Source organism: Vidua macroura, chromosome 4 (assembly GCF_024509145.1).
Source record: "Vidua macroura isolate BioBank_ID:100142 chromosome 4, ASM2450914v1, whole genome shotgun sequence".
In the NCBI taxonomy this organism is placed as follows: Eukaryota; Metazoa; Chordata; class Aves; order Passeriformes; family Viduidae; genus Vidua; species Vidua macroura.
Genome location: NC_071574.1, coordinates 22,713,477 through 22,737,830, shown reverse-complemented (window position 1 = coordinate 22,737,830; position 24,354 = coordinate 22,713,477). Strand labels below are relative to the sequence as shown.

Here is a 24,354-nt window from a genome sequence, read left to right as displayed (position 1 = left end):
CCCTTAGGCAGGAAGAGGGGGGGGTGGACACAGCGTGCTGCGAGATAGAAGAGCCTCGGATTGAGGGTGGAGATTACTGGAGGGACTTCTATCTCCATTGGAGTGCTCTTTGTGTCCCCTACAACGAGGTACCTGCAATTTAAGAGATCTTCCTTTTTCCTGGTCTCACAGCGGCAGATGTGCGATAGAAGCTCTGCATCTGCTATGAAAAACTGCCAGTCCTGGGAACGGAAATGAACAGAGTTAGTGAGTCGGAGTCGATAAGGCTCCCGGTTGTCACTAGTTGAGAGGCAGCCGCTTACTGATGGTACTAGATGGTGCATTGCGGCTCCTCTTGCAGCACCGCAACTTGCCTCATTTTTGTCTGAACGCGCGGCAAGTGCGCGTTCACGGGTCAGTTTTTTTGGACCGCAGGGTTCCCATTCCCCCTCCCCCCTCCCGCAACTCTGGGTAGCGTAGTCCCTAGAAGTGGGCATTGAGCCTGGAAGTGTCCCTCCTGATGGCAATGGTAACACCGGCGTGTGGATGGAAGTCGCTTCAGTGCTGGGTTCCTCGAAGGAGCAGCGGCCGAGGCAACTTGCTTGTCCTTTTTCTTTGGAGCCTCCTCCTCTTCCATCAGGTGCGCCTTCAGTGTGCATTCCTCGATGATCTGGCTGAGGGTTGGCGGTGGTGAGGCCGGCATTGACATGATGACTCTTTTGCACATGGCGTTGGCATTCATGTGCACCACTTCTAGGATCATTCCTTCCCGGCGTTCAGGTACTTCTATGCGTCTCTCCACGGCTGCCCGGACCCGATCTACAAAATCTAACATAGGCTCCCCCACGGCTTGCTTGACTGCCGTGTAGGGTATCCCCGGATCCCTGGCGGGCATGCCCAGGAACGCACGCTCTGCTGCATTCCTGGACATGTCCAACACTGCTGTGGGAATTCCCCGAGCTTGCAGTTGCCCCTCACTCCATTCTCCCTCGCCCACAAGATGGTCTAGGGTGATTTGCTCTTCCGCGAAATCCAGGCCATAAGGCCCCTCATGGATTTCGGGAAGTAGGTCTGCTGCTAGCCTTTTCCACCTCCTCTCCCACAGGTCATATTCAGAAGGGAGAAGCAGGCAGTTGAATAAACGCTTAAGGTCAGCCGGCACTACAGTTTTAGATGTTAAAGTGGCTTTTAGAATCCCTTTAAAAAAAGGACTCTTTCTGCCAAATTTTTGCAATGTCTTGCAGACCTCTTTGAGGGAATCGTAGGAGAGGGGTGTCCACGCAGGGTTTTCCCCTCCCCTTGTGTAGGGGACTGGAGTGTGGATCGACTGCTCGACTTCATGGACCGGGCTCCGTTGCACCCCCCCTCCTCCCCCCACCCCAGGTCTCCGAGGAGCGGGAGGACGCGGGGGTGGAGCGCGAGGGAGAGGACGGACAGGGCGGGGAGAATCCTCCTCTTCGGAAGGTGGGAAGGAGGCTACTGAGCCCTCCCGGCTGGGAGAGGGCGGGGCTGCTGACGCGGCAGGTAGAACATGCAAGGAGGGAACGCCTACGCGTACCCGAGGAGGGACAGGGGGAGGGGTGGTAACCCGATGCCTTGAGTGGGCAGTTCCCGCGCCCACCGGGAAGCAGGAGGGGGTGGGGTCGTAGGGAACAAAGGGAAGAAAGGGATTGTGGGAAGGGGAAGCCTTGCCATGTGGCCGCCCTCCATCTTGGGAAGACAAAGGGATCGACCACGTGGCCTCGGCCTCCTCAGGGGGACAAAGAAAGGGGTTTAAAGAAACAGAACTGCTCGGGGTAGCGCCGAAACTGGGATTTTCAACTGGGAACAAGGGATTGGAAAAGGGGTTTAGGGTCGTGGCCTCAGCGAATCGACCGATCTCGCTAAGGCGGGGACGCCGGGGTGGCTTGGGGGAGCCAGGCGCACGGTCCACGTTTGTGGAGCTGCCCTGCGTCTCAGATCGACGGGGTGCCCCCCCTCGCCCACCCAGGTTAGGGGAAGAAGGGGTAGGAGAAGGGGATGGGGAAACAGATTCAGAGGGAGTAACAGATTTTCCGGATGGTTCTTTCCTTTCCCCAACCGAGTTTCGCGCGGGGTCTGATTTTACTACATCTGTGATCAACAAATGGAATTTAGGGAAGCAGTCATCTATGGAGGGATCCCTACCGATCCCCTCTGCTAGCCTTTTTCCCACTTGCTCCCAAAATTCTGTTTTGCGCGCGTCCTCGGTAGACAGACGGGGGAAAGCAAAGAACAACCACCGGACAAATTTCTTAACTAAATTTTTTGGGTATCGGCCCTTCACCAAAAGGATTTCTTTAACTTGGGAATAAAATTCCTTTTGTTGGGCAGATAGCACGGTCCCCATGCTTCTTCCACCCAAACCACCTCACCCCTGGGGCAGTAAAAAAGAGAAAAAAAAGCAAAAAAACGCAGGCGACTCCAGCGGCTGCCGTTCGTGCTGCGCGCTGCACGTCCCAACCTCGGGAACACGGCCAGCCCTCCCCGTATTAGCTGGACACGTTTCCACGACTAATACTTACCAGACTGAAGTCTCTGCAAAGAAAAGCTGCTACCAGGGTCCGGGAGTCCCGGGAAGTGTTCTTTCTTCTGCCCTCCTGGCTGCGAAAGTTTGCACTTCCTGTCCCACGCGGGACACACTGTCTGGTCCCTCATGGGCGACGGAGACTTCACTGACGTACTTTGGAGAGCCCCTGCTCTCGGTTTCCGTCCGGCACGGAGCTGTGGTCTGGCGCGGATCGCTGCCCGCTCTGGCTTGGCGGCAGCGCGGCCCCTGGCCGGCGGCGGCGGCTCCCGGCGCTGTTCCTGGAGCTCCGCGGTGAACCTCCGTCCACGCAATCAGCTCAGCGCTGGCCTCGGCACCACGTTCGGGCGCCAATTGCGGCGTGAGTTTTTGCTCTCCCCGGCCGCACGCGGCTCTTGGGAGCCCGGCTGTGGCGTAGCTTCCACGTGCTGCCGGGGTTTGCTGCCGCGGGTTCCCGGACACGGCTCCGTGTCTCGGGCGCGTGGGCTGGCCAACCGCTGTTACCGTGCGCTAGGGACCCGGCAAAGAGGAAGGAATTTGTCCATTTACTCCGTGCTTGGCAGGAACGGTTTATTGGTCACGTGGCGCGGTTCGATGGAAAGACGCGACCGCTCCCGGCACTCGCATGGGAGAAAATGGCGTCTGACTGCCGGCGGGATAGGGCTTTATAGAGGGGCGGGGCGAGAGGATCCACGGCCTGCCGCCCAATAGGGGCGGCTGCCGTGGCGGTGACGCCAGCAACAGCGACCAACCAGAGAACCCCGCAGGGGCGGGCGCCGAGCCGCGGGCTGAGCGGGATCGTGTGGCCAGCACGGGGTTTCCCGGGGCCGGACGGCAGGGTGGTTACAGGAGCGGCACAGGGGTAAGATCCGGCAACAGGCAACATGGGGGCAGAAACCGCGGGGGGGAACAACGCGGGGGAAACGCGGGATTACAGAACTTGACTTATTTTAACATAAATTAAAAACCCTAATCTAAACCCAAACTCCGGGATGCAACATCTGAGTGTTTTGTAAGATAAAAATATGTTGAACATATAATGAAGTAATTTAGCAGTGCATCAAAAATGCCCCTTTGTCCAAAAAGCATACAATTCAGAAGTAAAGTTAACAACATGGTGTACACTGAGAGTCTGATTTCCCATTACTTTATTTCAGTTTTATGCTTATGAAAATTCTCTTATTTCCATGCAGCACTTATGCAGCCATATGTCCTTACCAGAGAGGGTTGTGCAGAGTATTTCAGGAGTCTTGGAGGGAAGTCTCACCATAAGTATGCTGTAAACGTGCTGCGATATATGCCACAAGAGCCCCCTAGAATTTACTAGCACTGTGCTTTAGTAAGGAAAATAGTCTGGCTCAAGGTGGCAGACCAGAATTTTAATTGCTGCCTTTGGTTTCTTTTATGAAGACAGCCTTGAAAGGAAGGTAGAGTTGGGGTAAAGTACCTGGTGGGGGTGCAGGCTGTTACCTGAGCCTGGCAGTGACATCCCTACCTGATCTGGCAGTGACATCCCTCTAGTCAGAGAGCTGGTGAAAGACAGGATGGGCCCTTTAAGCACCACCGTCCACCCCAGCTCATTCCACTATGGGGAATATTACCTGGAGAAGGGGAGGAAGGGTATTGCTAACACCAGCAATATAGGATTATTCTACATTACTAAACTAATAATGGAAAGAAAGTAGAGCTGCTTTTCTCTCTTGTCCCCCCCTTGGAAGGTAAGGGTAGGGAAGGTGCTCTCTCAGCATCTCAGTAACAGGGCTGCTGCCCACTGGAGACTTTAATAATGCACACTGTCTCTTCATAGACAGAGAGGTCCTGATCCAGAATGGATCAAATGTTTTATTGATTTGCTTTTCCAGGTATATTTTTTGAAGATTGTTAAAGCTTCTTTGGGATGTATTTTATTAGTCTCTTATGATTCTCTGGGAAAGTGAATCCCTTCTCTCCTCACTCACAAGCAATTGTAACTTATATGACACTTTGAGAAATTGAAAAGTGTTATTGAAAATACTCTGCTTGGGAAAGATCCAAAGTCCCTCGGTACATTAGCAAGCTCACCCACTCCTAGCTGACAGTGACTATAATTGTTAAATGGCAAAGGAAGTTGAAGATTGGAGAATTAGAAGGATGTCATTGTTATCCACAGAAATCAGAGCAAGGGCCATAGAGAAAAAGCAGCCATTTCAAAACCCAGTGCTGTCCAAGCAGGGTGCTTCATGACAGTCACAGCAGATGAAGATGTTTGTGCAGGCCCTTTACTTCATCATCAGTTAAAAACCCATCTTGTGTATGTCACAACCAGCCACAACCTTATGCTTGGTTAGGTCAACTAACCATAAGTGTCCTGCACTGTTGCCATCTGGAGCCACTTGTAGGTGACATGGCTGCTGTGGGAGGTGGTGGGATAAAGCTGTGAACACATGGGAGGGAGCCAACAGGATATAAGAGCTCCCAGTCTTGTAAATACACAATTATGTACCTTCACCCCTGCCAAATTAGTATAATTTAGTCAATAGTATCTAATGGCTCCTTTGAGAACATTACTGCCTGTTATGTCAAAGGCCCTACTTAGTGTATTTGTGTGGATCATTGAAATGCTTGAACTCAACTGTGCCGTTAGAGCATCCTCCCACAGCAAGGCCCTGTGGGTGAGGCAGCCAGGGGAGCAGGGGTCCCAGAGAGTTCATCTCACCTGCAGCAGCACCACTGCAACTGCTCCCAGGGAAAAGGGACTGTTCATACCCAGCAATTCCAGCTGTTGGTGACAAAGATATTAAAAGGAGACTTTTTTACTGTTATTACACATTTCTAGATTAATGCTAGATTAATATTCTAGATTAATGCTATTTAGCATGCACTAAAACTTAGGGATTTTTCTAAAGGCAAGTGCTTTGTGGGAGAGGTGATTATTGTGCATGTGAGGCCATGTAGAACTAGAGCTCTGTTAAATATTTCAGGAAGGTAGGTAGGACAGTAAATCAACATGTCAAGAAAAATATACAGATTATTATCTAATCTCCCTCTACTGTCTTCAGCCTGAACACCTGAAAGCTATTATTAATATGCTATTTAATACTGTGCTTATATGCTTATATTATTATTACAGTAACTCTCTCATTTTCCCTCAACCTTGATATTAGAACACAATAATTTCATTGTGCACATGTGTGTACCTGCTAAATGCACTAAGGTATACCTGGTAGAGGTAGAGGTGAACCTTTTCTTCTGAAGATATCTGTGGAAGTAGCAATAATATGAACTTATGGGTATTGCTAGCAATATAGCCCCAGCTGTTTGCTAATTTGAAGCACACTGCATTATCCTGACATTATGTGTGCCCAGGATTCCTGTCAAGCCCACGGGATGGGTGAGGAGCCTGGGCCCAAAGAAGAATGTAACTTCCCAAGAAACCTACCAGCTCCTGAAAGAGCTGCTCATTTCCATGTTTAATGTGCAGAACTGCAGCAAGCCAAAACTCAGCATTTTGTCCTTGGAATGACTCCCACCCATGGGCACCTGGAGGGTTTATGATTTACTCAAATGGAGCCATAGAACCCAAATGTCCACTGGGTGGCCTGTCAGAGAGGGTGGGATGAAGCTGCTGGTGCTGGCAATGCATTGGGAACCCTGTAGGGACATCAGAGACTTGCTGTGGTTGCTGTCCCATGAATGAGTCTCACTGGCTTGGAATAACTCCAGTGTGACAGGGATGCTGACAGGCACAGCCTGGCAAAACTTGGCATGTCATCCTAAGAAACATTCATGTCCAGATTTTTGCTCCTCCTCTTTGCCCTAAGTTATCTGGTGTTGTAGGGTAAAGCCCCCTTCAGCAGCAGCTGAGTTTGGAATGTTGGGGTTTGTAGTGAGGTAGTTGTGACATTGGCATGTACTTCCTTTTGACAGAAGGTAATCCCAACCAAGCAGAGCTGGAGACAGCAAATTTCTTGCGTTGCTGTAGTAGGATGTACCAAAGCTTATCTTTTGGTGCCCTAAATTGTGGCCATAAATCTTGTCCCATCAGAGGGGCTCTCAGTATCCCTACCCTGTGTGCCAGAGGGAGCAAGAATGCTGCTGGTGGAAAAGCAGTGGACTGTGGGGCTGCTTCTCTCATGCCTGTGGTGCAGAAGAAGGACTGAGATGCCTCAGTTTCACTGGGGAAACGCTTGGATGTCAGAAGTTTGCTACTATATCAAGTTAAAATTAGCATCTCCAGCTATGACAGAGCTTTTTCATGGTACCATTGAACTGATACTGAATTCCAGGTAATTGAACAGTCATATTTTCCCAATATAGGGTAACAGAGGTCTCATGTTATTCAAAGTTTCATGGTATCAGAGGCACTGATTTTAGTGGCAGCCACCCCATCTCCTTTTCCATCTCTGCATTTGCCAGCCCCAGGTTTTGCCTTTTGGTGGCACTGATGCAGTTCCTTGTGGGTCAGCTCTTAATCAGGTCTTGGAGGTAATCTAGGAAAAAATAACTCTTTGCATGGTTTATTTGTAAACCGGTTCAATTCAGTGATCTGTTTTCCAGCCCAATCATAGTTATGGCTTCAAAATATGAAATATCTGGCTTTTCAATTGTTCCCATTTGACTGTGTCTTGTTGCCAATATGACACAAGTATTTGTGAAACCTCACCCTAAGCTGATGTACAGAAATGGTTTGACTTCAGAACAAGAAGTAAAACAAAAATAACTGAGTTTTAAAGTTTTTGAAGTCAGACCAGCTCTTTGATGTGACTTTGAGTATGGCTTCACATCCATTTGCAAAAGGAACTGGCAGCGGGGAGTCGCTACTGGGGCTGAATGCTCAGTTCTCCAAAGCCACGTCCTCCCTGGCGCAGAGGAGAGGGTGGCAGTCCATGGCAGAAACACGGGGATAGAGATAAGGAGGGAACTTCTCAAGTCCATTTTACCATCAATGCAAAGACATTATGAAAGAATACAAAAAAGCCAGACTTTTCAGCTGTCCAGTACAGTGAACTGGTCTGATCTTTGGAGGTGCAATTGATGCCCTGTCAGTCTGCCACATTTCTGTGGTGCTGTAGAGGGATCCAAACATGGTTCAACTCCTTGAAGTGACTTTTTATTATTATCATTATTATTACTACATTATTATTAATAATGATAATAACTTAGTGCTACAGGGATAATGATGAGGTGTAGACAAATTAGCTAAAGCTGTATAGTTAATGCTTATGAGCTAGAAGTACATTAAATCACAGCATGATCACTTTAATCTATGAGTTTAAGGCAACTCAGTTTATGTGCTGTAGTTTTACAGATTTATTTAATTTTCCATAACTTTGTTTAGTACTTCAGTGGTATAGTTTACCAAACGAAAATTATCTGACGAAGGGACTTGTTTAACTTTTTGTTCTGTGTCTGGACATGACCTTCCATAAGAAGCCTTGGTTGCTCACTGGGTTCACATGCTGTACTGCAATATAAATATTAAACCCACTATGAAATCTTTGCTTAATGTTGGAATGAAGTGAAAACATGACCCAGACTTTTTTTAATCTTTATTTTACAGGGAACAAAATTGCTGTTTTCTTTGTCTCTTGCATTTATCCAGTACGGCAATCAAATATAATATAAATGACTGGCTGATAATAATGTTAATGATTTTATTTTCTTCTCCCTTCTCAGATCTCCGGAAAACTTTTGAGCAGGAGCCCTTAGGGAAAGAAGTGTCCCTGGAGCAAGAGGTCCTGCTCCAGTGCCGTCCCCCTGAAGGCATCCCAGTAGCTGAGGTGAGCAACAGCAGCAGTGTCTGGCACAGTAAGACATGATGGGTGGCTAATGGTGCAGTGACTTACAGCAGGGCGTGATGAATGGGTGCTAATGGAAAGCTGACTGACTGCTGCTCATAGGCAAGATTGATTGGGACCTTATTAATGGCTTTGGGTTGTGGTGCCTTGCTGGGCAGAGCTGCAGGTGGTTTGGTTTCAGTTTTTTCTTCCCTTTGAAAAATCACAACTACATCTGGCATCCAGAGGACATGTAGCTGGGGGAACATATTAATACCAGCCTGCTAGCTTTTTTTTTTGCTTTAAAAAAAAAAAAAAAAAAATCACTTATTCTGAGGAACACCTTTTAAACATGTTTTAATTTTTAGTTTGCCGGAATATATTTCACTCACATGTGTATGCACCACCTTGCCAACTTGGCACGAGACGATGTGGTACAATACAGGCTCCCAGGTAAAGCAGCACGAGGTTTGGGAAAGTAGATGATGTATTTGCCTAATAAGCCATCTTCAGGGCCTTAGCTGTTTTTCCTACTGGCTTTTAAGCAAACCCAGAGTGGGCAGCCTGTTCTCCCCCTGCAGGAGCCAGAATATGTGCCTGACAACAGCAGTGAGCAGCAGCTTCCCTAAGTGCAGTGGTGCCTCCACCTTCAGGCTCACAGCTCATGGAAGGAGGGTCCCTGAGTCACAGGGAGGCCTCTGAAATCCTAAATCCACTGTGGCTGTTATGAGAAAAATTGATTGCTAATGACGGTAATTCCCCTATCTGAATTCTCTTCGGTTTTCCTCTACCACGCACAGAAGAAACTGTTGCCAATTTGCATTAGGATAAGTCAGACTGTCATGGCTAAGTAGCAAAGTGGTTGTCACTCAGCGCTGATGGCTGATGTCTCAGGAGATGAAGGTTAAAGTGTTGCCTCCCCATCTAACCCAAGTTTAGATTTAATCAGAATTGCAGAAATGTGTCCACAAACATCAGAAAAAATAATTAGCACAGAACATTTTTCCCACTTTCTTGATCTGTAGGCTGTTTTCTCTCCCCATTAAGATCTCCCAAACTGTAAAGCATGTTTAGGGCTGCTGAGCCAACTTGTGACAACTGTAATATTAATCAGTTGGATTTCATCAGGAAATTAGCAGCAGGTTTTTATTTTCCTTTCTGATGTTTCTTTGCATCAAATCAACTTCTTGTTGTACCATGACAGGAGTTTTTGCACTGGGATGTGTTGTTCAGGCAGTGCAGGGTAGTACTGAGGAACTTCATTACCTTTGCTAGAAACAGAGATTAATGCTGGCGGGTTGGTTCGTTTTTATGCAGTTACAAGCAGCTCTGGAATTTCAGCAGCCAGGCCGATTGTTCCCTCAGAAAGGTCTGTTATACCCAGTCGTGTGGCTGAGACCCAAACTGCATAATTTAACATGATTTGTGGAAAGTGATCTCTGAAAATATCCTCTGTGAGGTGCTGCCGTAACAGTTGTGCTTTTTCCTGCCTTCCAGTATCCTGCTCACTCTGCCAATAGCTCTTCATGATGGTGCATTGAGTGACTCTGAATCTGATTTGTACCATGGTCAGGGCAGACACCAATTAACACTTGGCAGGCTCAAAAATCTTATACTCCCTATCTATTCAAAAGAACCATTCTCAATGTGGGTTTTTTTCCTCTTCTGACTTTTGAAGTCAGAAAGAGATCAAACACCCAGATTGGACAGCAGCCTAATACAGCCTCTTTGTTCTTTTAATAGTGTTGGAAAGAATCTACAAAGACCTGAACACTAATGAATATGAATACCTTAATGTGACATTTTATTACAGCCACTTGCTGAAGCTAGTAAGATAAATTTAAGAAAAAAAAAAGGAGAGATGAAAGATAACTTGTCGGGTTGAAGGATTACATGATTATTTTAATTTAAAGATGAATGAGTTCTTTGTTTAAGACTTCATTTATTTGTTTGGAGAAGTTTCTGATATGATGGTACAGGTAACTATAAGAAGGGCTTGGGATAAGGCAGACAGCAGACTGAGGCTGTTTTCCATCTTGTTGAAACACTGCTTTGATTCCAACTAGAGTAGGGTAATGCATATGTTGCAGCTGTGAGCAGCATTTCCAAATGCTTTGGTGAGCATGTGCTTCTTCACACTCTGGAAACTGTGTTTTGTTTAGGATTTTTTTCTTACTTACTGGTTTCTGAAGGAGCCACTGTATTTAACACCAAAACAGATGAAGAGAAGCTTACACTGTGAGACTGTACAAAATGCACCTTCAGTGAAATGTGGTACAATGCTGAAGTCCAGAGTCCCCATGTCTTTTGCTTCCTTTTCCTCTTTGATTCCATTCTCCCCCTTCATTCTCTGTTGGGTGTTTAGTTTGTTTTTCTTTTTTTCCGGTATTTCAAAGTGGTGAGAACAAGCATGCTCAGGGTTAAATTCTGTCCTCTTTTCAGTATCTGGGGAATTCAGGCTTATCTTTCCCAGCATATTTAATTGCAATTAACTGTGTCAAGCTCTTATGGATCAATGCTAGAGCAGATCTTAAGAGTACTGAAAAGCTGAACCACACAGCAACATACAGCTTCTCCAGAGGGCAAGAAGGACAAAGACAAAGATGGGCAGGCAAAGCTTTTAAAGCAACACTTACCAGTCCCTCAGATCCACTAGTACATGACAAGCATTAAAGCAGGCTCAGGTCATGGGCACTATGAAAAAAAAAGAAAAAGTCAAAATCCAAATACAAACAGATGTATTAATATACACCAGCCTCAGGGCCTGAGGTTAAATCAAAGTACATCTCCTTGTTCACTTGGGACAACGTAAAGAACCAAGGGTTTCCATGGTCTCTGGAAAAACTGTATCAGCTTCTCTCCTGTCATACAACCCTGCCCATCAGCCCCAATCAGCGTGGGTGTCAGCTGCACCATGGCATCCCTTCCCACTCCCAGGTTTATAGCCAATATCAAGCTGAACCAACCTACAGGTTCTGAACCACCCAGGTAAATGTTTGGGTTGTTCCAATGCATGGCCTAGGCGAGCAGCAGAAGGACCAGCACAGGTGCTGTTTCACTGACGTTCTTGCACACAGCTGAGGGGGGAAGGGGCAAGCTCACATGTTCCTGCTGTGACAAAAAGAGAAAAAAATGAGTGGACATAAAAACAAACAGCACCCTGCCCTAGCTCTATGCTTCTCTGCCTTCTGCTTTCCCCCAGTGGGGAGAAGTAGGGTAAGGTGGTGAGATCAGCAGTCTGACCCGCCAGCTTCTCACTCAAGTGAAAATCAGACAGTTGCAGCTCCCCAGCATGAACAGAAACATCCATTTCAATTCCACTCTGCTCTCTGTGTGCAATTTTCTAAACTTAGCCTGAGAAGGCAGGAAGAATCCCATTCTGTGACGCTCCAACAGTAATGGCTGACTTGTTAGCAATTAACCCTTTCGCTCATTTAACTTGTTCTTTGAAAGACACTGACATCATATTGCACATGATAAAATATAGTTAGAGACACTGAGTCACATCAAATTAGCTCATTTGGGTAGGTTATAGATCAAAACACAAATGAGATGTAAGATTGGTTAATATGCCATAAGCTGCCAGATGAACTTTTGCATTGAAATGTATGATTTGTAGTGCCTTTAACAGGGGGGTAATTGCTTCTTTAATTTTAACTGAGGAGTTCCACACAGTAATTTAATTGCAGAACAGGGTGTAGTGTACAGTTTGGTGACCGAGTTGGGTTTAAAACTGTATGTCATATTTATCCACATTCATGGCTTTAATTAGGAACTAGAGCAAGGGGGAAAGGATCACTGAGTCAAGAAGCAGAAGAGGGTGTTTTGCAGAGTCAAGATGACTGTGACACAAACTTTATTCAGCTAGTCTTGCCCAGGCAAAGGCTGGTGGAAACTAAGGCAAATTCTTTCTACAAATAGGCAGGCAGCTCCATCTAATTGATTATTAATATGACTGCTGTTTGTGTTGTTTCCTGAGAGCCTCTTATGTTTTGCAGCAGTTATCCCTTAATTGGGAGTTCATGTGTGTGCATTTCCATGCAGGTGTGTGTCACTGAGACAGCGTTTTATATTCACAGCAGGAAAGTGAGAGCCAGGAGAGACAAGTAGAAGAGTCTGTGACCACAAATGCTAATTGCTGAAAAGTGGCACTGTCCTTTGCAGTGCCTTGTGACATACAGCAAAACTGCCTTTGAGTGTCAGTGAGAGGAAGAGTTGGGGGGGGGGGGCAGGTTTGTGTAAAGAAGGAGCACAGCCCAAAATGAATGAGGGCTGCTCATCCTTCACTTTGGAGAGCCACTGGGTAAGGTCTGGCCATGCAGGCCTGTCCTCCAAAAGTACAGGATAAAGCACCCTGCAATTTGTCAACACCTGGTCCCCTGCATTTCTGTCCCTTTTAACATACATTTTACCCCCCAGTCTACTGGTGGGTGGTCACTCTTGCAAAGTGTAAGACATAGGTTACAACTTCCTGCTTGAAGGACAGGTTTGCATTTGGATTTTTGCTTTCCTGGGAAGTATGCTGACTACTAGATTATTAGATAGCCTTGTTTTTACATTTCCTACCAGTTTATTTCTCCAGTGCAGAAATCCATGCCATGGAGCACAGGTGGTCTTGCAGAACTGCTCTTTTGGAGACCTGACTTTTCTATGGGACCTATCACTGTACTTTTCCTTTCTAGTCCAGTTCCACTGATGCCAATGTAAGTGAGGGCAGAGCATGTTTCGAAGTGAATCAAGTTGCTGTATGATTCAGGTCAGGCCAGGAAGATCGGTGGGGATTGGAGAACAGTCAGACTTCTAGTTCCTCCATGAAATATTACAATGGGAGGTGTTCTACAAGAGCGCTGACATGAACCCTGCTAGCTTACCCTTTTCTCTACGGCTGGCTTTCTGTGGCAAAGACAGCTCTGAGATTCTGGTTTTGCTAACATAACTTATCTGTCCATATGCCCACATGGTGCCAAAAGTGCCAGTTAACATGGGCCTCCAGTTCAAGCTGCTCTTTTAGGTGGGAAAAGAAGCCCAGCAGCTTCTGATGGCCACATAGCAGATGATGTGGTTTTCATTTATAATCCCATTATCTGTATTTGAATTTGAGACACTGTGGAATAAAGTTCTACATCTGCTGCTACCGGTCCACTGGTAAGTTTATTCTGAGGCTTAACTTCCCAGTTGTGCATAAAGGAAAGCCGTAATGGGGCTGGAGACATCCAGCATCTGTACATACAGCCTGCAAGAAGAAAGCTGGATATATGTGTAATTAAGGAAGTGTTTCCACAGCAGGAACAACAATTCTCCTTACTGGCAGCAGAAGCACAATAAGAACAACTGAACAAAACACCACGGTGGTTTGCATTTGCTGTCACATTCTCAGTATGTTTTGCAGTCTCTCTTAGCTGTAATTTCAGTTGCTTTGGAGATCACTTCTTTTTCCTTTTATTTTCAATCTTAAATGTGTATGAAATATCTTTCCAGTAAATAGTACATAGAGGACAGCATCCTCTTCAGCAGACAGTTGCTGGGATGAAACCAGATCCAAAATCAAATAACATTCTTCAAAGAGGCACTCAAGTCTCACAGTACCTAAAATTGTTGCTGGCTCATATGAAAACTGCTAGAGTTCTCAGTCTCACTTAAGACATCTTGTACTGTGTCCAAGTCAGTAGTTAGTTAGTTAGTTAGTTAGTTAGTTAGTTAGTTTCACAAATTGTTTATTACTGGAATGTGCATGTGTGTGTGTGTTACACTCCAGGTGAAGCCAGGGAGCTGAAATTTCCCTGTGGCTGTTGGAGTTGATGCCAGCTCAGCAGGGACTGCTGCAAGGTGAGCCGTGCCACTGGGACCAGCTGGCACAGCTGCAGAGAACACCAGCCACAACCCAGCGTGGATGGGGAACCAGATGAAAAGCAATCCTGCTGTGTCAACCAGGCATGGGGAAGGCACGGGTGCAATGTTCTCGCCTTCCAAAATGACAAATTGCCTTTCAACAAGGCAAGTCTCTTGTTGCTCCCAGATGTTTGCATCTTGTTTCTTGTGGAAAATGGCACTGGTGGGCTTTGCCTGTGTCTGGAGGGTAGAAGACTTGCTGTTTTCAGCAGGTGCTCCTCGCTCTGAAGATGATTCTAGGGCAGGTTGGTGCAGAGAAGGCAATGAGCAACTGGGATCCAGAACTCAGACCCTGCCAACTTAGCTCTTGAGATTGCCAGATGTGTAGGGAACAACTCTTATGATCAAGAGGGCAGCATCTAGATGAGATCATATTCCTTTTCCATCCTTGAGTTTGTTTTGGAGCAGATGTGTTTCTGCTCTACCAGTTTCTAAAACAGTCACGCATATGCAAGTGTGTCAAGAGATTTAAGTGCCTAGGAATGCTGGTATGGCTAAATTTGTATCAGCAATTAGCTTTGTAATAGGTTTTCCTGGATGTGTAATCGGTTGTGTGATTTATGTTCCCTGTGTTCATTTAGTCTGCACAGAAGCCTGGCCTGGCTTAGTCTCTGTGTGTGCTGTTGCTGTAAACACCCCGTGGCAGCACTGATCTGGCTGCAGCTCCCAGGTAGAGTTGAGGTGTTATTGCAGTTTTCTGCTCTTGCTGATGGTCTTGCTTTTCATGTTGGGTGGCATGTGGCAGGTTTCTTCTACTAATTAGAACAAATGTGCCAATTATGTTAATGTATCTCCCGATACCAATCAGCGAATGATTAGAGACAGCACATCTGTCTGTCACCAGGGAGCAGGATGACAAAGAAGACACTACAAGCTATGTTGTTCTAAATTACAGACACCTTGGATCATGCCTTCCCTTGCTGGCCGCAGGGACAGCTCAGTGTCCTGCAGGTTTGCTTGCCAGCCCATTAGCAGCCCTGGATGTGCAGCTCCAGTGCAGCTGGCAGGATCCGTGTGCCTCATGGAACTGCAAGTTGCATCCAGAGTGCTAAGGAGCTCTGACCAAAATGTAGCTGCCTCCAGGTGTGCTCCAGCTTCTCCGCATCTGCAGATTCTGTTGGTCAGGTTTCCATTCACCACGCTCACATCTCAACTGAGTGGCCTTCTCTTGCTAGTCAGTTTGCAAACATATAACAAAAATACCTTCTTGTGTAGAAAACTAAGTAAAGGGATTTTGTGTCTGCTTTGTTCCAGGGGTTTAGTATATGAGAAAAACCACGTGTATGTTGTTTTAATTATAATTTTCCATAGCTGTCATCCCCCAGAGGGTACACTTACCCTATCCTTCATGGCATAATTTCTGACAATTAAATGATTGCTGTTATGATACGGAAAAAACTGATCCCATGCTTTTTCTACATATATGCATGACCGTCAGTACGTTTATCAATAACGCCTGGAGGGATGTGCCTGATTTAATTGAATATATAGAGCTAGGTACATGCTCAAGAATTGTTCTGATTTTAGCCAGAAAGCATCCTTAATATTTAAGCAAACATCTACTCTAGAACATCTCAAGAGAGATGAAAAATGGAGGAATGAGCATGTGATTTGATATGACCTTGAAGTCAGGTTTTTGTGCACTTTGAAGTGCCCATTTATATTCTGCTGCTCCTCTGTCCACTTGCCTGCAGGTGTACAGGTCTCTGGCACACAAGTGTCCAGTGCCTTAGCTGCCAGTAACTATTATTCAGGCTGCAGAATTAAATTCAGAATAAGTTTCTGCACTGACTGGATTAACAGCCTATTTCAGCAAGGGGGCTGCACCTTGGGGAATGACATGGCATCAAAAGAGATCATTGCATTTAACTTCTGTGATAACAGTTTGCATACTTGTCACTCATAAGTCAAACTGTCTCATTCTGCTTGCTTCTCTTCTGTATTTGACACCTGATCTCTTCCTACTTACATGACAGAACAACCCTACTCCCACCTACTCTGATTACCTCAAAAAAAAAAAAAAATCTGAGGTTTAGAGGTGCTGAGCACTGCAGTCACCTGCACCATAAAAAAATGGGTCCAACAGTAATTGAAAATAAGTACCAAGAACAGTCTCACATATTGTAGTGTGTTTAATTAGTCCCCGTTTCTGCAAGGACTGAGGGAGAAAATATAACCACTAGAGGGGTATTATCTTTTTTGTGTTGCTCTACTGATGGCTAAAATATGCGTGAAAGGAGACTCCCACTGCTTGTCAAATCATCCATCAGTTCATTCCCTCAGATTTGACATTACAGTTTGCAACATTAATAGACACCATAAAAACCTGGATGCCAGAAGACTGAATTAGATATATTTAAGAAATACCTTGTAAAAGAGATGGCGTTTAGACATGCACACACCGTATTGATGTACTGGCAGAAAAAAAAAGATATCCTGCTGTTCTTCGAACTTTTACTGTTAGCAATTCTGAGGCATTAGGTGGAAAAGGATCTTTTTCCTAAGAGGTTTGGCATAGAGCCAGAGGCAGTATACTAAATTATACACAGCTGCTTTGTTTGGGGATTTTTTTATTTTTTTTTTTGTATTGGCAACTTCTCTTTTCATATAATCTTTGGTAGTTTTGCAGGGATGATAGAGAATTCAATGCTTACAGCTTTAATTTTATCTACTCATTTGAGACCCAGATTGAATATGTATGTGTGTTTTTGCAGAGAGAGAAAATGTTGCAGAGTAGTGGAAAAAAGATCCATGTGCTTGGGCATGGAGCCTTGAGGGTGCCAAAGGCTGCTACAGTATATTCTTGAATGGGCATACCAGAAATATTTTAAACTGAGCTTTAGTGTGGCGTCCTTGACCTTGGTCCTTCAGGGAAACCCGCTGCTGGCCGGTCAACAGGAGCCCCGATAGCTAGGAGGATGGATCCACCAATAGACAGGACGACACCCAGAGTGCTGCAGTTCTCAAGGGTTTATTGTAGCTGCAACAAGGGCAGAAGAAAGCAGGGAAAGGCACGGGAAACGCAGGGAGACCACCTCTCAAGAGGGGAGCTAACTCTGAGTGCCCCCTCCAGAGCGGGGGTCAGGGATTATATCCGGGGAAGGGGAGGCGGGGTCAGGGTACATATGGACTAATGGGATAGGGGCCCATGGGAGGAGTAAGGATGGAACAACCCAATGGGAGACAGGGGAAGGAGTGGTTACAGGGAAAGAACCAATTACAGAACATAGAACGGGGAACTTTCCAGAACTGGGGATGGCATAGGCATTAACTGGAGCGGGTGCATCTAGTGATAGACATGGGAGAAGGCAGGAACTCTAATACAATGCTTTTCTTTAGACTACTGCGGTTTCCCATGGCATTCCTGACAGATCCCCCCCAGGACCACCTCCCACACCTTAGACCATGTAGACTGTAGTCCTGTCCTTACTGGTGTCGTCAGTATGCAAAGCAGAGGAAGAGCACAGGCAGATTTGATAGTGGGATGAACACAGCTCTGGCAGTGTGTGTAGCATCTTTTACAGCCCTGGCATAACCATCCCAGAAATAAATATTGACATTAAAACCAAAGAAATACATGGGTCTTGTGTGAGAGGCAGGAGTTAAATGGCAGCACACTACTGATGGAGATAAGTTCCTGGATTGTTTTTCAGTCTAGAGTTCATGCAGACCTGGCCTGCAGGTGAGGAAGGAGTTAAATATTGCCATTGACTGAAAAGGAATATGTCTGTCTTGATTACACCTGAAACCTATTAGGATTCAAGAAAGGCGGAAAAAACAGGTTTAGTCATTCTGTCAAGGAAAAACAGATTATTGACTAAGAGCTTGTATCTTCCATGGTGACAGAAATACAGCCTCCAAAGTTTTATGTCTTTTTCTTCCTCCCCTGTTCCTTGCAGACACGCGTATCCATTTCCAGAGCCCTTGTTGCACCAGTGTCTTTAAGCTCCACAGTATCAACAGCTGTGAGGCTGCCACATCCCACAGTGATGTGCTGTGAAAGAGAGAGGTTTAAATCAAGCCTTCCTTGGAGCAGTGGCTCTACATACACTAAAGGTGTAAATCTTTGGAAGCAGCTCATACCTGAAGTGCATCCACCCAAACTGGAGTAGGGGAGCTGGAGCGGCTTAAGGCAGGGCTAAAGGTGGAGAGTGGGTGGTGGGCACCTATAATCCAAGCCCACATCTGCCAGCACTGATATTGCAGCATTGACTGGCTTTGTCCAGGGGTGAATTGAGCCCTCTGTGTTGAACACCAGGAGAAATTATTGTTTTATCTCACCATGGTTTGGAGCAGTCGGTACAGCTGTCTCAGGTGACTTTTGGGGTATGTCAATGCTTGGGTAGTTCCTCAAATGTCTTTAGAAAAGTGGAGAGAAGGACTTGGCAGCTAGCACCTCACAAGTCCAGTGGGTTGATTGTGGTTATGTTTTTCTTCCTTTAATTAAATCCTGGGCACAGGCTGAAGTGATCCAGTGACGTGAAGGCCCAGCTTTGATCCATCCAGGGCCCCAGTCCTATCCTTCAGTGCACTCAGTTCAAATGAAAACGAGCTCCTAGATTTGCAGCCAAATTATATTAGAGTGGCTCACAGCAGTCAGCTGGGATATAACAGGGTGTTTTCTAAGGAAGGCAATAAAGAGAATATTGTCTCGATTAAAAACATCATATTAAAAATATTTTTCTGTGCAACCAAGGAAATCATGCTTTATTAAAGTAAAATATAGCTTACACAAATAAAGAGGAAAAATAAGCACTGATGTCCTTATGATTTCCTATTTCCTTGGTAACTGACTCTATTTTGTTTCATTCTCATTGAAGCCAGACAGTGTGTATGTGAGTGCAAGTGTACTCAAAAATATTGGGGTTTGTGATTTGTTAGTGCTACCCACTCTGGTATAGAGTCTCATGGTTTTAGACTCAGGTCAGATACCTACAAGGTTACTGCATAACTAACTGCCTGATTAGGCAAGATATGGAAAACAATTAGTGAGATCTGTGCTGATTTAGGGTTTCTGATGTTGTAGGAGAATTTTCTATTTGCAGATATGCTTCTAAGATATCACCCTTTCCTTTTGCCTTGCTTCCAACTCTGAAAGCACAGATTAGCTTTTCCCTATACTGTACCTGGCAGCCTTTGAAAATGCATTGATGTTTTCAAGGCAAGGCAAGACAGCTGTTGTGTGGGTGGGTGGGTGGGATGAAAGGGGGCTTGAAGGAAAGGGTAGGCATGAAGAGTGTTCTCCTATTTTTCTGTCCTGGTGTTTTGTTTCAGTTGGTGACATTCATCAGGTGAGTCCCTTGTCACGTGTCTTGGCTCGTAGAGTTTTCTGGGATGAGCAGTGCAATCACAGATACTGTGTCTGTCCATACTGATGTGACTTGTTGCTGACTCACTGCCTCCCCTCTGGCCCTTTGAAACCCCAAGGTGGAGTGGCTGAAGAATGAAGAGGTGATTGACCCCGTGGAAGACCGGAACTTTTACATCACCATTGATCACAACCTGATCATCAAGCAAGCCCGGCTTTCTGACACCGCCAATTACACCTGTGTTGCAAAAAACATTGTGGCCAAAAGGAAAAGCACCACAGCAACTGTGATAGTCTATGGTAGGTGATGCCTTATACTGTTGCAGGAGGATGGACACTCACTCAGAGCAGGAGGTGGGGCAGGAGGGGGATGCACAATGCCCTTCTGCAGCTCTTGCTGCAGTCAGTGCCCAGGCTGGGCTGCCTGTGCTGACTGGTGACTTGCAGCCACACACGGGGACTGCAGTCAGGGGGCACTGCTGAAATCCCTCAGGAGTATGATGACTTGTCTTATTGGTGACAGGCAATGGTATTAAAGGAAGAAGAGCCCCCTGCACAAACAGCCTGATTAGAGAGAAGGAGGCTGTTCCCCTTGCTGTAGCACACACTAGCTGCATACAGCAAGGAGCCACCAGGGCACATCCTCCAGCAGGAGTGTCCAAGGCATGGCTTATTACCAACACAGTTCATATTCTTAATGACTCTTTTCAGAAATAACAGTGAAAGTGATAGAGAGTTTGTGCTTCCAGTGACTGATAAGAGTGTCAGAGCTCATCAGAATCCACTATCTTCTTATAGCTCTTTAAATAAGCTTATTTTTGGTGCCTACTTCCAAAACATACCCTGACACCAAGAGCAAAGAAGCAAAGCATTCTGGGACTGCAGTTCGTAGGCACACAGCCTAGCTTAAAACTAAACATTAGGGGAATATAAAGCATGGGATAGCATTATTCCGTGTCAGCATCCACAGTCCTGATATGACTGAGGCTGGCCATGCTTTGGCTGGGAAAGGATGGGATTCCCTCCTAGGGTGTCTTCCAGCCTGTGTTGTGCTGCAGCTCTGCCTCACCAGTCTAAGCCTTTGCCTCTGCAGAGTTACTTCCCCAAATGCATTCCAGGTGGGGATATCGACCAGAACAAAACCTGCTCTGATTATGTGCCAGCTGACTGAACTGGTGTTTCTTACAATCAGCTTAATTATAGGATAGACAAGTAGGAAAAAATCCCTATGATTATCCCTAATATTCATTTCATATTCAGGGTAGCAGTTAGATTTAATTGTAAGCAGTTGCTTCTGTGGAGTTACAATGAGGGCTTTTTACTTCAGTTTTTATAGAAAACTGACTGAATTGAGTTGATTAGCAATGCTTTTGGTATTGAGGGATGGACCATGCAAGAGCACCGTGTTTTGTAACTGAGATGAATGCAGAAACATAAAGATGTAGGCGTACTACAACCCTTCCTCGTACATATAAAGAATTTTTTTCAAAAGTGTATTCAAGAAACATGTGTAGGGAGCAGGCGATTTTATGAGTTTTGTTGCCAGAGCTGCTTCAGGGTTGTGTCATATCACAAACATTTGAGTTTAGGGAATCCAAGCAGTTAATATGTTATTACCCATACCTGACAATGACACTATTATGTACAGCAGCACAACTCCTTCATTCCTCCATCTATCCCAGAAAAACTGTGATGGATGAAAAGGAGAGTCAGCATAAATATCTTCCCAGAGATAAATATCTTCCCAAAGTCCAACAGAAAGAAATAAATTTAGTGTTAGCTCATTCTGAACAGCTTAGGGAAGTGCTGGGACATTTATATATACACCAGCTATGTCCACAGAGGGGTGAGTGAAGTTGTCCTGACATCCTGAAGTCACCTTCTTGAAAGAAAGGAAAATTCTTGATATCTAATCAAAGTGTGGGGGTCTCTGAGCATGCATCGGTGATAGGTGCATCTGAGCATGAGTGGGAGAGCAGGTTATCTCCCTCTGGAAAATGGTGCAGTTTTCAGAGCATGAGCTTCTGGTTGCCAGAGCTCTCTGAACCTGCAGGGATTTTGGTCATACACACTCCACCAGGCACTTAAGGCTGAGTCAGGTTGGTTTTCAGGATAATGCAGGTTACCTGCCAACCCTAATAGTCATCAAGTGATGTTTTTCATTCAGCATCAGCATTTCTGCAGCTTGTACAATGACTTCTGCCATACACTTGGTGTGCTGGAGACGTGGATTTGTGCCTGTTCAGTGTTGTTTCTCGTGCCATGTCCTGTGGCCACTGTTTGAGGCCGCATGACACGGAGCCAGAAGCACCTTGGGGCTGCCCAGGCTGGGCTGTTTGTGTGACCATGCTCTTTTTCTCCTGCTTTGCAGTGAATGGAGGCTGGTCCACCTGGACAGAGTGGTCTGTGTGTAACAGCCGCTGTGGGAGAGGCTTCCAGAAGCGCACGAGGACCTGCACCAACCCTGCCCCGCTCAACGGCGGCGCCTTCTGCGAGGGCCAGAGCGTCCAGAAAATAGCTTGCACCACTCTGTGTCCAGGTTCAGTATGAACAGCACACATAGATACTTTGTCTGTCATCACTCGTTTCAGGAGAACACTATTAGTTGCAAAAGCTTCCTTTTCATTATTAATAAATCCAACATCTCAGGGAATTAATATTCAGTTGTGGTGCATAAGTAGATAAAATTGTGAGCACATCATATCAAGCAGCACGGGTTCCAGCCCTTCTTTCGCACACTGCTTGCACTGTGGTCTCAGCTCTTACAATTCAGGAGATTTGGGGAGCATTCAGAGCTTCAAAATGTAGGAGATAAAGGTTGAAAGCTCTGGAAAAGAATTGGGACTTGAATATAGAAAGTAACTGTGATGTAAATATATTTGCAATATATTGAAATATATTGCAAAATATATGCTGGTCTGTTCAGTCCAGCTGTCTCAGCAAGTGAAACATCTGGGATGTGGATATTAAATTTGAGGCAGATGTTTACCTGACATATACAATCGTCAAATACAAAGACATTTTTATTGGAAAGAGATGTGTATCCATACTTTTGGAAGTTATTTAAATGTAAAATTCTGAAAATACAAGATTGTTTCAGGACATGCAATGTTGTTGGTGACTTCTTGTGATAAAATTCTGACATCTGTCCTACTGTCCAGTGCTCTCCTACTACTGACCTGCTCAAATTGATGGCAGTAAGGCCATCTTCAGCTTGTGAAGTTTGATAATCCAGCTCTCTCACTGGAACAATTTTATATATTATTCTTCAGCTGTTCATTTTAGTGCTTTTGAAAATAATTTGCAGGATTTTGAAAGCTGCTAAACACATTCCTGATTCTGCTCATGTGGAATAAGTTGGTGCCTCTAGAGATTTCTTTTAATAGAGAACATTTAACATTAAATATCTTCCTAATAAAGAAGAATTTCTGGAAAATCTAACCTCTGTGCTAAAAATGCCACACCCCCCACCACAAAATTAATCACAGATTCCTGACTTGTTGCTTGTACATTTTGAGTACAGATAAACTGGTTAGAAGCTTATATAAAGGGGAAAGAGACCAGAAATGGGGCCAGAGCAGAAAGAAAGGAGATGTGGGAGTGAATGTGCATTTACAGGCCAGAAGTAGAAGAGCAGGCTGATGGTCCTTCTGCCTTGCCAGGAAGGGCTGGGAGCTGCAGAGTGGCTTGTGCTGACCCGTGCATTGCTCTGTCTTGGTCTCACTTTTGTGTATCCCTAACAAGTTGTGTCCTCTCCTTGTCTCAGTGGATGGCAAGTGGACATCCTGGAGCAAGTGGTCCACCTGTGGCACTGAGTGCACTCACTGGCGCCGCAGAGAGTGCACAGCCCCAGCTCCCAAGAATGGGGGGAAGGACTGCGAGGGGCTGGTGCTGCAGTCCAAGAACTGCACGGATGGGCTCTGCATGCAGGGTAAGTGCTCTCTCCGGGATCTGGGATGTATGTGGCAAACCCTGAAATAACTGCAGATTAGCATCAATGACCTAAACTCACAGAACCATTTGTAGGAGAAATGAGTTAGGGACCAGTTCTCAACCAGCCTGGACACCCCACTCCTCTTGCCTGGAATATGAAACAGTGAAGAATTAGAAAGAGTCATAACAGAGCCTTCTACTGCCTGCTCTCCCCACCAAACAGCCCTTCTCTCTATATTGCCTCAACATCTGTCCAGAGAAGCTTGGCAGTGACTCTTACAGCACTGCAAATGGAAAAATAGAGCATTTAGAGCAAAGCCAGCATTTCCAAAAGAGTAAACTTGACCAAGCAGATTGGCTTCTGGCTTCTTACTATCAGGAATGGTGAGTGCATATGTTTCTATTTATAATAGTTATGCTCCTTTTTCAATTTCGGGTGACCTGTGGTAGAAAGAAGTACACTGCATCAATGCAGCGCTGATGCAAACTTCCTATCTGGTTGCCAGCATGCTGCAGGCTCAGGAAGATCAGCTTTAGCACTGAAGTCTGTTCCACCTGTGCCTATTCACACAGTGGTCCTGCCTTTCTGACTAAAAGAGAAGCAAAGAAAAGCAGATTTTAAGTGTAATTCTGATATACACTGATGAACAATTACTCAGCTCTACATTTCATCCCTTCTCAAAAATTAGGTCTTCTCTGCTCTGCTGGTGCATCAAAACTCCCTTTCATGTTTCATTAGTACAATAACCTGAGCCAGAATCCTCACATACAACTCTTTCCTATTCCTTCATCCCATCTCTCTGCAGTACTTCTCTGTCAAGCCTCAGCTCTCTGTTGTCCAAAGAGTTGTGGCTGTACCCATCCAATACCTCTGTGTTCAGATCATAAAATGCTTTGAGTTCTATCATAAAAAAAAGATAGAATCAAAAGGAGTAAAGAATTCT

At 45.5% G+C, this 24,354-nt stretch overlaps 1 protein-coding gene across 1 annotated transcript in view; it reads left to right on the top strand.

Moving 5' to 3' along the window:
- UNC5C (unc-5 netrin receptor C) overlaps nt 1-24,354 on the top strand; it is a 253,524-nt gene that overhangs the window by 188,422 nt on the left and 40,748 nt on the right. Inside the window, exons 4-7 of the mRNA XM_053976284.1 lie at nt 8,180-8,283; nt 19,597-19,777; nt 21,849-22,016; nt 23,244-23,408. Coding sequence (XP_053832259.1) covers nt 8,180-8,283; nt 19,597-19,777; nt 21,849-22,016; nt 23,244-23,408 — 618 coding nt within the window. The remainder of the gene's footprint in view (nt 1-8,179; nt 8,284-19,596; nt 19,778-21,848; nt 22,017-23,243; nt 23,409-24,354) is intronic.